Genomic DNA, 13,033 nt, shown 5'->3' with positions numbered 1-13,033 from the left:
AAAAAAATATATATATATATATAAGCAGATCATATCACTCCTCTGCACAAAACCTTCTAATGGTTTCCCATCTTATGGAGATAAAACCAAAATTCTTACACAGCCTGGCCTCTGAGTGACCTCCCTGACTATCCTCCTACTGCTCTCCCCCTCCTCACTTTGTTCCACCCACACCAGCCACCCACACCAAAGTATGCTAATGCCTCAGGGCCTTTGCACTGGCGGTCCCCTCTACCTAGAACATTTCCCCCCCTCCCCCCAGACAGCTGCGTGGCTTTGCTCCCTCACTTCCTATGGGTCTCTGTATAAAAGTACCTTCCCAGCTAAGCTTAGTGACCACTCTATACAAAACAGTTACCCCTCCTACCTCGCACTCCCAAGCCTCTTTACCCTGTTTTATTTTTGTCCAGAGGGAGGTAGCACCATCTGACATACTACATACTGACTTCATCTGCTAATTGCCTGTTTCCTCATTCTGGAACATAAGCAGGGAATATGTCTGTTCCATTCACTGTTGCGTACCCTGTGCCCAAAACAGTGCTTAGTGCATAAAGGAGACAAATTTGTTCAGTGAATGAATGAATCTTATCTCCAGTTCACAGATAAGACACTGGCTTTAAGTAACTCACCCAATTGAAACTTACAGAGCCACAGTTTTCACCACTTCTCCTGGACCTTGGGAACTACCTCTCTGCCCTCTTCCCTGAATAAAGGGGAAAGATATTTAGGAGTGAGGACAGAGTGATTTGGGGAGGGGATTTGAGTTTAGTTTCTGATAAGAAGGAGCCAGGGCCACAGGATACCCTAAGAGTTTGTGGGGGAAAGATGTCTCAATAGGCAGAGGCCTTCCAGGTCCACCCTTGTAGTATCCCATGTTTAAGAATCCTGAATGGGGAAGGGACCAGCCTGAGTGGTGAACTTGCCAGTTCCTCCAGGCACCAGCCTCTGGCTACCTGGGGGCCCTGGGCAACCCCCCACCCCCTGGAAGGCAGGGAGCCACACCCAGTCCTGGCCCTGCTGCCTGAAGGATGCCAACAGGGCAGCTCCCAGCCACTAGCTCCAGAGGTCGCCTTGCAGGTTCCCCAGAGAAAGATCCCGGCTGGGAGGGGCTGCATCTTCACCCACCCTAGCCGGTCCAGCCAGCCCCCTCGACAGCACCGTCCCCTCGCACTCACTCTGCCATTCGGTGATGGAGATCATGCTGCGGGCTGCCTGGGGGACCTTCCAGGTGGAAGCTGGCAAGGGGTGAGGAGCCCAGAAGGTCGAACTTGTACATGCCCAAGGGAAGCTGACCCTTGGTAAGCTGTGAAATGAGCCTCTGGTAAATCATTAACTCCCCCTAGACAGACACACACACGCTCACACACACACACACACACACACACACACACTCACACGCGCGCGCACACACACACGCACACCCGGCTGCTTAAAGTCAGAAGTCTCCCTCCGGGTTCTTCCCAGAGGGCACTGCTCCCTCACACGCGCTCCGCCCACTCGGAGAAGGCCACGCCCATCTGACCCCTGTATTCCCCACCACCCCATGCCCTGAGGCTGAGTTCAGCTGTTTCCATCTCTTTTGCAAAACTTGGACTCTTTATGGAAGAATTGGGATTTAGGAGTACCTGGATTCATTACTGGCTTGGTGGAAGTTGTGGGAAGAGTTGGGATCTGTTTCTCTTTGGAAAAGTACTAAATTCATCTTGTAAGTAGTTTGCTCGCTTTGTGCCAGTACCCACGCTAGACGCTAGGGGCGACAAACAACTGAGTAAAACCTGTTGCTGGCAGCCTGAGGAGAGCGCCAGATTCGGTTGAATCTAGGGCAAAAATGTCCCAAGGGAGTTAGACACGGAGGGCTTCGATCTCCTTTCCTCCAGCAGTGTCCAACTTTGGACTGTGAAGTTGAGCTATGGAAAATGAAAGATGAATTTAGGCTTAGGGTAGGGCTGGACAACGATTCAGGAAGCCTGGTTCTAATCCACCCGCCAGTTGTGTAGATGTGGCTGCATCCTTTCCACCCTCTGTGGGCCTGAAGAAAAGAGAGGCTGGACAGTTCCTAACATCCTTTCTCTCATTGTAGAGCAGTGGTTCTCAATCCCATTAGAGCCAGCATTCCCTCTGTAATGTCCCCTCTATCCTGCAGTGCAATTCATAGATGATATGACCAGTCTACACACATCATTTAAAAAACTCTCAAAGCTAATTATAATAAAGAAGAAAAAATTATAATAAAACACAATGTCTCTCAGTATATAAGTGTTCAGGCAAGACTTAACAGAAGACATAAGTAGGCAGATTGCTTGCACCTACTTGTAGTAAGTTTGAACTCAAGAGAAATAGACCACCATCATATACCACCACCCCTCCAAAAAACCCAAATAACCCCTCTCTCTCCATAAAAGAAAATGAAAGAACAGTAGGGAGTGAATACTAGAATAAAAACTAATATTAGCTAAGTAAAAACAGACCAGAGGTCCTTGCATATAAAAAAAGGGGGAAATAAACTTCACTGAAGTAGAGGTAACATAGCAGAGCAAGTTAAAGATGGCGAGGTGGAGACATTGAGGAAACACCATGTGAATGCAAACAAACTGAGTTTGAGGAAGTTCCCTGGTGGTCTAGTGGTTAGGATTCAGGGCTTTCACTGCCATGGCCCGGATTCAATCCCTGGTCAGGGAACTGAGCGCCCGCCAGCCGTGCTGCGCAGCCAAAAAACCAACCAACCAACCAAAAACTGCGTTTGTTGTGTGTGTTGTTTAAATAGCTCCCCATGTTACCACATGGGATGGGGTAGTGGCAACATGTCACAGACACATAGATCTGTGTTTTGAAACGCCATCATGTGTTGAGGCAAAATTCAGTCTGTGGGACCTTAAAAGGCCTTGGAGATCATCTATTTCCAATAGGCAATGGGGAAGATTGGATTGGAAAGAGAAGTGGTGATATAAGCTGCTTAGAGAACTTGAATGTGGTCCCCTGGGACAGTGTCAGAGAAAAATAGAAAAACAACAGGCAATTCCCCAAAACATTTCCACAGATAATTGTTACAACATAGGTGTTCGTCTTTGGGCTGTAAAAAAACTTAAAAAATATAAAGGAGGCAATAATATGAAATAATTTCTAAAAACATTTCTTGAGGAGATCCAAGGAGACCCCTTGCATTTCAAGTATCTTTGCTCTAATGATGTTTGGTTCTCTCAGAGCTCCTCTGTTAACTGTTTTCAGTCAGCCTCTTTGCTTATTCAGTAAGACCCTACTGCATTGGAACCAAATATACAGTAGTTGCAATGTTAGAATACATTGTGTAGACAATGCGTGGAGTAGATTATTCAACAATTTTGAGACAATGTCTTTATTCCACTTAAGAGCCTTCTCCATAATAACCATCTCCTAACTTACTGAGTTATTCATAGAACTTATTTTAAAAAAAAACTTAGCTTATAAAAACTTGTTAGGACTATTATGAATTCCAGTATGACTGACATACTGGTAGTGGGTTTAGTCCATTTGTACATTTTAAAGTCGTGCAGGGCAGAAAGCAATTATTTATTTTGGAAAACAGCCCTGTGCATTGCAGCCACAATGCCAGTAAGAGTTTTGCCCCCTTAGCCCTGAGACAACTTAAGCTCCCCTGAAAATTTCCAAAATCACCCCTAGGGGGCGGTATCATCCCCATTGAAACTGGTAGGTTAAGCGCTCAGGCTATAAAGTCAGAGCGCCCTGGGCTTCATCCTAGCTCCATGAGACAGATATTTTATTCACCCTTTCTGTGCCTCAGTTCCTTTGATAATAATAGTACCCATCACGTAAAGATATAATGAGAATTAGTGAGTAAACGCATGTGAAGTGCATAGTACCAGGTGCCTGGCTCATAGTAAATAACGAGCCATTGTTCTTATTATTCTAGTATAGTTATAATAATTACTGTGTTATTAATATTACTATTATTCGTGCACTGTTAAATGCTGTTATGTGAAAGACTTCTGATCTCCTCTTAATTGTGGTTTTAAACTGCTCCCACAGGAGTATAAAATAGCAGCTAACAATACCTCCCCTAACAATGGAGCCCACCTGTAAGCTCAGAACTGAACCCTCCTGAAGCTGGGCCCTCTTCACCTGATTCTCAGATTACAGCACTGGGCACCAGAGTTGGGCCCCAAGGGGTTTGTCTATAGCCCATCTTCCTGGAGAGGGGCCCCCTTCATGGGGGGCAACCCCAGGGAGGAGGACGTAGGCCCTGGAAAGCCTGTCCTGATCAACGTGGGGAAGGGCTGGGATAGTGCAGCTACTCCCTGGGGCTGGAGGAATAGAAGTGGGCAGGGGAGGATACCTCAGATGGCTGAACAACAGGGCCCCTGCTGACATCCTCCAGCGAAGGCTATGGAGCCAGCAAAGGGGAGACCTTGGGAAACATTTTCCCTCTTCCCTCATCATGTCCCTAAAGGCAGCCAAGGGGCCAACACAGTGTCACCACCATCTCCTCTCATTTGCAAATGAATTTGAGTTTTCAAAGGGTTTTTCATCCATTTTTTCATTTGACTTTCTTGAGAGCTCCATAAGATGGCTGTTAATATCCCCATTTCACAGATGAGGAAACTGAGACTCAAGAGTTTTAGTGACTTGTCCAAATCTTCATGCAGCTAGCAAGGAGTGGGGCCAGGAGTTGAGCACGGCATCTCCTTTCCTCCATCAATCTCAGCAATGGGGTGAGCCAGTTCTGCACTGGAGGCTTAGGGATAAGGCAGCATGTGGCATGGCCCCCGTTCCCTGTCAGCAGCAGGGTCTGAAGCCTGGCTGCCGCCTGACCCTAGCATACTTCTCTTCAAGAATAAATATACGACCACACAGTTACAGAGCACTACTCCTTAAAGGGCATTCTGCTAGTTGCTTTTTCATTTATAGTTCCTGACTACTGCCCCCTTTTGCAACCCCAGCCTGGCTTGATTGAAGGGCTGATCTGGGCCAGAGGGTGGAGCGGCCAGGGACCTGTGAGCATCATGCTTGGAAAGAAGCGCCCAGCAGTGCCCTGTGTTCTCACATTCCACCTCCTCTCCAAGTCAATGGCTTTGGCCTAGAGGGGGAGCTGCAGACAGAGAGGCAGGTCCTGGAAATTGACAATTTCTCCGGTATACCTCCTCCAGCTCTAAAGGTCTGTCTTGAGCCTGTATCTGGTCCCAATTCTCCCTGCTTCACAAAGGACATCAAGGTTTATAGCTCTCCCAGGGATGTTACAAAATCCCAAATCCAGTCATTTTACTTATTTTTAAAAGTATAGATAGCTAGATGATAGATACAAAATACATACTCCACTAGCCTTTTAGGGATGAGAAGAGGTGTCCAGAATTCAAAATCAGCCATTAGAACCAGACTGAGGCTAATCAAGAATTACAAGAAGCTTGCCTTCCTACATCCTCTTTCTTGAACCATTAATGCCTCCTCCTCTCCCCAGACGTCGTGCAGAAGCCCAGGGAAGCCTGCCGCTGTCCTGGGCTCACGTTCTCTCTCCACCCCCCGCCCCATAGAATTCACAGGGCTTCTTGACTCTCACTCCTCACAAACATTTCAAATTGAGCAGCTCTGGTAAAGTCCTTCACACTGAGTGTCAATAAGGGATAACCACTGAGTACCTGCCAAGAGAAATGACCCCAAAACACTGAGTCTAGATGAAAAGAATTTGGGCAACCTTTCTGATACCACCACCCCCGCCCCCGCCCTCAGTGGAAGCTTCCAGGGCCTGAAGAATCTGATACTTCCATTGTACAGGACCTTGGGACAAACCTTGATCTGGGATCACCTGGATCGAAAAGATGACAGTGGTGTTGACAACAAACCATCATTCCCTAGTTCATGGGGAGGTGGCACGCTTCTGAGAACTCCAGGATCCCTGCCTGGGGAGGCTGAGATGTACAGCCCAAGGCATGGGGGGAATGGGTGGTGCATATGCTCTGAACCCAGTTCTCTTGGTCAGGGAAGGATGGCCTCAGATACCCCTCCCCTTTTCTGCCAAGCACGTAAACACCCATGGACCCCAAGGCCAGCCACAGGCAGACACGGACACAGAGTGCCAGAGACACACCACTTGTACAAACCATTTATTCCCTGCATTGGGTTTATACAAACTTGCAAGATACAAATGCAGAACTCACTGGGTGCTTCAGTACCTATATCTAAAAAGAATGCTGCTGAGAGGGAAGCGAGCTCTCGCCTGTCGGTCAGGATGACCCTCCCTGGGGAGGAGCTCATCGGCTAGAAAGATGCTAAGGGGCTGGTACGGCTGTTTGGTCCCCTGACAGGGATGCCCTCTGTTTATCTAACCTTAACTCTTCTTCTAAGGTCACTTTTATACTAAATAAAGACACTGAGTCATAAATTTCCTTGTATGGTTTATTGTCTAATACTAGCGAATCAAATTGGCCCCAATATGTGCATAAATAGATATATGTGTATATATATATGTATATTTCATATTTTCCTTAGTTTTAAGAGCTGCCAGGTTGTCGGAGGGTACCTAAAGGGAAAGGAATGAATTCTGTCTTGCTATAGTCAGCCCTGCTCCAAGAAGATCCCTCCCACCAAGGAAGGCGAGCAAGCGCGCACAGCTTGCAACCTCAGAAAAACTCTAAAGTGACAGTATTAGTATTTGATTACAGCTTCTTGGTTATTGATGAGGGAGGTAATGTGCTAATTGGGAAGGCCCTAGATTAGTAACCAGGGCTGTCACCAGGTCGGTTACTTCGCCCTGGGCCTCCATCTAGGCCCCCTTCATTCATAGCAAGCTGCTGTAGGCTGGGAATAGGGTGCCAGCAAATGTCAAAGTGGGAGGCCAGGCTTCAAATGCTGGCCAGGAGCTCTGTGCTAGATTCCAAACCCCTTGATTCCAGATCTGGACAAAAGACATCCATTCTGCCCAAATTCTTGCAAGGCGAGAGCCCCCTTGCCCACTTCAATAGTCGATAAGCAGTTTGGAAGGCTGAGCTGGCTTAGTTCAGGGCCCCAGCAGCAAGAACGTCCTTGGCAAGTCTGAGATGTACCTTGTCCGTGGGACCCTCTGGGCTGACTTCGCAGTCTGGATGCCAGACTGGGGTACCATCCCCTTAACAATGGCCCCCAGAAGAAAGGTCACAGAGGGAGACAGATGCCATAGGTGTCACCCAGACCAGTGAGGGATCAAGTGAAAAGGAGTGTGAGAAGTCCAAGGAACTTGAATGTATCTGCCCCGAAGGATCCGTGATGCCAAACCGTTTCCTCTGGCCGTTGCACCATATTCTAGGTCCATCAAAGAATAGACTGACATTCTCAGTGCTGTTTGGCGTAGGCTGCCCTTTCCAGCAGGGTGATATAGGAGGTGGCCCAGGAGCACATCTGGGGTGTGTGTGCCTGCAAGGCTGTCCTTTTGTGCACACAACTGTAAACATTTCCTCGAAGAGGGTTCACGCCCAATAACCCTAGAGGGTCATCAAAAGTTGACAGTGTAATCAAATCCTTAGACCAGGACTTGCAAGAGAATGTCCTGCCCTGGCAAGATCCTCTCCGGGTGAGCTCTGGGGACCAGCCCTTTGCAGACTGGGGAATGGGAGGAAGGAAGCTGCCGAGGAGGAGGAGGGAAGGGTGGAGGGTTGGACCTAGAGGCAGCCGTCCCAGTCTCCTCATATCATTTGCCAATTCCATTCAGACATTGCACATTTTGAAAATAGATTTGCTTTTGTAACAAAAGCGTAAAAGAGATCTGTCTTAAAATAAGTCTTTCCTCTCCCCTTCTTTGGATCAAAAGGCATGGGGTATGGCCGCAGTATGCTAGGAATGATGTGGAAAATAAAGGAGAGAAAATGGGCCTGGGAAGGAGTTCTAGTAAAGGATCAGACATCCAAACAAATATATATATATATATATTACATATACATCTATAATATGTATAATCTTCATAAAACATATATTAAGGCATGTAAAGCAACATAAAGAGCCAGCTTTATGAAATAAGAGGTGAGAGAGAGGTGGCAGAGGGGTAGACATGAATCCTTGGTATTTTACATGTATTTCTAAAAATATCACTTAAAAAAAAAGGAGACACAGACAAAGAAAGGGGAAGGCATGAAAGGCCCCCCAAAATCTGTTTCTTATGGATGGATAAGGTGTGGGAGAAGATGGAGAAGGGAGAGACGGTTACCTGGGAGCCAATCCCACCTGCCAGTCTGTGGGGGGGAAGGGACAGGTTTGGGGTGCTTGAGCTGTGCTGAAGATGGGAACTGCAGCCAAGGGTCATGTTCAAAAAACCTGCTAGAAGTGAAGGTAAGTGGAATCCTGTCTGTAAACCCTCAGAAGCATGAGAATATCCTAAGCACCTAGAACAGTGCCTGGTACATAAAAGGTGCTCAATAAATATTTGTTGAGTGAATTGTCAACTTTACTTGCATATGAACCATAACTGTCCCAGCCATGAAGGAGTGGAGAGGAATTGCTGGAAGATGAAGTAATCATTCTTGGGGCTGCTGGAGGTCAGACTGAAGTCTCTGGGCAGCAACTCTGGCAAAGAGAAGGCCTAGGGGCCAAGGTTTTTCAGCTTCACTCTCTCTCCTCCATCCTCTCTGGCTACATTCATCTGAAGGTGGGTGGAGCATAGGGAGAATGGGCTTTGCTTCTGTCTCTCCCCTACTGGCTCCCCGGGTAGGTGGGCTGTGAGTGAGCCAAGCTAGAAGGGAGACCTTCCATACAGCCTCAACTTGTCCTCATCTGGGATGCCTGGAATGCCTGGGATACAGGGTAGGGCCCCAGAATCTGGCCTACCAGATTAAGGCCACATTCCCTCTTTCCAGGGCACACGCTCAGCTGGCCCACAGCACATTTCAGGGGGAAGGGAGACAAGATAATGTCACAGAAATGTTTAGGAAAGGCCCCAAGGCTGACCACACCCTCCGTAAGACAGGTCCTTCTCTCTGCTCCTGACCCCAGAACCAGGCCCAGACCTAGAAAGAGCCATCTCCCAGACTGCTGCTGCCCGGCCCCTCAGCTCACACCTCCATACCCACAGCAGTGTGCTCCATGGCAGGTCCTCGGTCTGGCAGCCCCGCTGATCCTGGGGACGAGGTGGGAGAAGCAGAGCCAACAGCTGGCACTATACTTGGCACTAACCTAAAGTTCCACCCTGGGGAAACCAATCCCTTACTCCTTCTCATCTCCGTCCTCCTCCTCCTCCTACCTGCGCATGAGACCTGCTGCTTCCCTTTCCTCCCACTCTCCTGAGACCTCTCCCTCTCTCTCTGCTACCCTTCTCAACCTGCCCTCAGACACTGCACAGACCTGCTGCCCTCTATCCACAGCCAGCACTGTCTTCTGGGGGCCGAGGAGCCTCTCCCCATCTCTCATCATCTTGTCTTTGGCTCAGGCAGGGTGCTCAGTCTCCACTGGACCCCAAAGGAGCACCCAGAAGCAGAGATGTGCCAAGACCCTGGGCACAGCTGGGGCAGGACGGCGGGGGTGATGGGGGAAGGGGGTGATGGTGGGTGCTGTTCTCGGTGTCAGGAGAGGAGTCCTAACCTAAGATAGCCCAGGGCGCTTTCCCCACCAGGGCATCTTCTCCATCAGGGAGTGTTCCAGTAGGGCCATCACAACCCCAGCCAGAGCCAGACCTAGGCTCCCTGTGCCGTGGGCATCAGATAGGATGGCGCTCCTCCCCCACCATCTCATGCCCTGGCCTAGGACCACCGTCTGAGCAGCAAGGACTTCAGGGCCGGGCGCCGTGGGTATGTGGACACTGAGGCATCTGTGCTCCTCTCGGCAGAACCCCGGCCCCCAGCCTGGCTCTCTGTGGCATTCCCATGGGAGCACAGGGGCGGGGGGCCAGGGGGCCAGGGGGCCAGGCTGGGCAGAGACGGGCTTCAGAACGTGGCTCTGTGGAGCTTCACGGCGTTGGCCTCGGCCAGGGCTTGCACTGGAGGAGAGAGACACGGGTGAGAAAAGCGCTGCACAGAGGGACAGACCCTCCAGCCCACCCTCCCCAGAGAGAAGTCTTGCCTTGCAAAAACCTGTGGAAACCCGCCCACCCCCTCAACCCTGAGAGAGGGAAACAAACGAGCAGAAGTCAATTCTTGTTCACTTGGCTGATACTGAGCAGCTGCGTGCTAGGGGGAAAGAAGGGACGCAGCCTTTGCCTAGAATCGTCCAGTGCTATTTTAATTTACAGTAAGATCTGGGAGCGATCTGGGAGAAATAAGATCTGAGACAAGCAGCTTCTGGGGGCTTCTGAGGCAGGACTGCTGTGTATCTCAACAGATGGCAGGCTTCTTGGCCGACAGGAAGTGCAGGGGTGGGAGTCAGGGCAGTCCTTCAGACAGCCGACAGGAGAGGCCTCAGCTCTGTTCCTGTCTGCTTCTGGAGAAGCAAAGCCACTGGCACTGCAGCATCCAAGAAGCGGCCCTGCCAGCCGGCTCTAGCCCGGCACTGCGTGGGGACGCTTGCGGGCTCAAGCAGATGGATGGAAGGGAAAAAGCGGCAAGGGGCACTGGGGTGAGGGGAGAAGCAATGCCGGATGGAACAAGAGGGTGCAGATGGCTCAGTGGGGGTGAGGGAAGGGGTCCCGCTCCCTGGGCTGGATGAAATACAGTAGAAAAGTGCTTACGTCAGAGCTCAGACCCGCATGGCATGGCTGCTGTCGGCGCCCCGTGGGGATTCAGACGATAGGGGGTTGGCTGGTGGAGCCGGGGAGGCAGGGGAGGTGGGAGGGCTTGGGGTGGCACATTGCACTGGAAACAGAAATGAACAGGGAAGTGAATAGGGGCGGCCGGGGGTGGGGGGAGGGAGGTTGGGCGCCCAGGGCAAGCGAGGCCCCCTCCGTGCGCTGCGCGGGAGCAAGGCAGGAGGCAAGCAGGAGAGCTGAGTTTGGGAACTTGTTCAAGCTGAGGCAGAGCTGGCCTGGTTCCAGGGGCGCCATGGAGGAGAGCAGGGGGCCCCAGAGGAGCCCTGGCCCAATCCAGGCTCTGCTGAGAACCAGTGTGACTGTGGGCGAGGCCCAGCCCCTCTGAGCCCAGGGCTCCCCTCCCATCCCTGCAACTGGGAGATACACGTACCTTTCCACGACTGTGGAACGGAATGAGGGATGGCACCTCATAGGCAGTGATATCGCTAGTGATAATGATTAATAGTGCAGTAAAATCACACTAATCCAAATCATCAGGCCCTCATTCAATGATTCAATCCAAGTGAGGTTTCTGACAGGCTTCAAGCCAGTCGGTTAACTTAGGCTGGAGGGTTCAGAAACGATTCCCCCAGTCACTTCATACCTCTTTTCATCAATCCAGGAAAGGCAAATTCCAATCCACCCCTAAACAGATCATTAAAGGCCTTAAAGTGCTGACATTCGAATTAATGAGATTTTACTCTATTATCATTATTATTATTTCATGTTGAGAATAGCAAAATGAAGGACAAGGAAAGGGGAGTCATATTGTTAGGAACAAGCTCTGCACCGTCCCTGGACCCTTGTGCACCCTTGGTGCAGCTGTGAGAGAACATCCTCACTCAGGCTCAGAGAAGAACCAGACCTCAGCCAGGGTCACACTGTGTTTCCCCCAAGAGAGGGATCCTGGCACTGAACTTCCCAGTCCCTTGCTCCCACCCTACCCTGGACTTCATCACCTTCCCTGGCCTCTGCACAAGAGAAAGGGCCAATGCAGCCCCACGCATATCTACGCACGCCCACATACATACATAAGACACGCAGTGCTCTCCCCGACAGGAAGTGATCCACAGTCTGTGCATGGGATCCAGCAATACGAAACCTTTCTACTCAGCACACATAACTCAGATGTGTGTGTATGGGCATTTCTGAACCTGTGCCTTGCCCATGACCCAACACACTTGTAACTTGCCATACAAACACATACACAAACGCTTTCAAAACACGCATTCGTGTGCATGTCCGTCTCACAGATAATGGTTAGTTGTCTGACAACTTCAACTTTTAAAAGAGTCAAAAAATCAAAACCTAAGCAAGGAAGATCTCAAGGAAGCCAAATAGATGTTACAATGTACATGCAGTGAAGCTCTTACAATTTATTCATTGAAGAGCTCCTTGGAGGCCAGTTACTCTTATTTATACACAATTCTGATATATGTTGACTTGCTGAGTTTCTAGCCCATGAGAGATTAGAAACAGGAAAACCAGAAGAGAGAGAGAGGAATTGAGAGGCCCACTGACATCTATATAAGGCACAACTGAAGAGAGAAAATCTTCTGTAAAAAATAGACAGAATAACTTTAAAACACTTCACCAAAGAAGACATACAGATGGCCAAGAGGCATATGAAAAGATGCTCAACATCACTAATTATCAGACAAATGCAAATAAAAACTACAACGAGGGGGCTTCCCTGGTGGTGCAGTGGTTAAGAATCCACCTGCCAATCCAGGGGACACGTGTTCAAGCCCTGGTCTGGGAAGATCTCACATGCCATGGAGCAACTAAGCCCGTGCACCACAACTACCGAAGCCCATGCGCCTAGAGCCTGTGCTCTGCAACAAGAGAAGCCACAGCAACGAGAAGCCCACGCACCGCAACAAAGAGTGGCCGCTGCTCACGGTAACTGGAGAAAGCCCGCACGCAGCAACGAGGACCCAACGCAGCCAAAAATAAATAAATAAAATAAATAAATTTATTTTGCAAAAAACAAACTACAATGAGGTATCACCTCACACTGGTCAGAATGGCCATTATCAAAAAATCTAGAAACAATAAATGCTGGAAAGGGTGTGGTGAAAGGGAACCCTCCTACACTGTTGGTGGGAATGTAAATTGATACAGCCACTATGGAGAACAGTATGGAGGTTCCTTAAAAAACTAAAAATAGAATTATCATATGATCCAGCAATCCCAATACTGGGCATATACCCTGAGAAAAACGTAATTCAAAAAGCGACATGTGGGCTTCCCTGGTGGCGCAGTGGTCGAGAGTCCGCCTGCCGATGCAGGGGACGCGGGTTCGTGCCCCGGTCCAGGAGGATCCCACATGCCGCGGAGCGGCTGGGCCCGTGGGCCATGGCC

At 49.6% G+C, this 13,033-nt stretch overlaps 2 protein-coding genes across 4 annotated transcripts in view; both read right to left on the bottom strand.

The window, feature by feature from the left end:
* The window catches only part of GOLT1A (golgi transport 1A), a 16,753-nt gene extending 15,347 nt beyond the window's left edge, over window positions 1-1,406 (bottom strand). Inside the window, exons 1-2 of one of the 3 annotated variants that reach the window (XM_024133881.3) lie at window positions 1,176-1,402; window positions 630-703 (exon numbers count right to left, since the gene is read on the bottom strand). Coding sequence is in view for 2 of the 3 variants with exons in the window: in XM_024133879.3 (XP_023989647.1) it covers window positions 1,176-1,200 (25 nt within the window). In the remaining variant the exon portion in view is untranslated. Of the gene's footprint in view, window positions 1-629; window positions 704-1,175 lie in introns of all 3 variants that reach the window. The other 2 variants (XM_024133879.3, XM_007110546.4) reach the window with 2 other exon arrangements.
* A 4,741-nt stretch (window positions 1,407-6,147) lies between these two features.
* LOC102981761 (pleckstrin homology domain-containing family A member 6) overlaps window positions 6,148-13,033 on the bottom strand; it is a 12,809-nt gene continuing 5,923 nt past the window's right edge. The window contains exons 5-6 of the mRNA XM_028485363.1: window positions 10,613-10,736; window positions 6,148-9,925 (exon numbers count right to left, since the gene is read on the bottom strand). Coding sequence (XP_028341164.1) covers window positions 10,621-10,736 — 116 coding nt within the window. The 3' untranslated portion in view covers window positions 6,148-9,925; window positions 10,613-10,620. The remainder of the gene's footprint in view (window positions 9,926-10,612; window positions 10,737-13,033) is intronic.

The sequence above is a fragment of the Physeter macrocephalus genome, unplaced genomic scaffold (genome assembly GCF_002837175.3).
Source record: "Physeter macrocephalus isolate SW-GA unplaced genomic scaffold, ASM283717v5 random_380, whole genome shotgun sequence".
Classification (NCBI taxonomy): Eukaryota; Metazoa; Chordata; class Mammalia; order Artiodactyla; family Physeteridae; genus Physeter; species Physeter macrocephalus.
The sequence above is the reverse complement of the archived record's forward strand: the minus strand, read 5'-3'. Positions and strand labels throughout refer to the sequence as shown.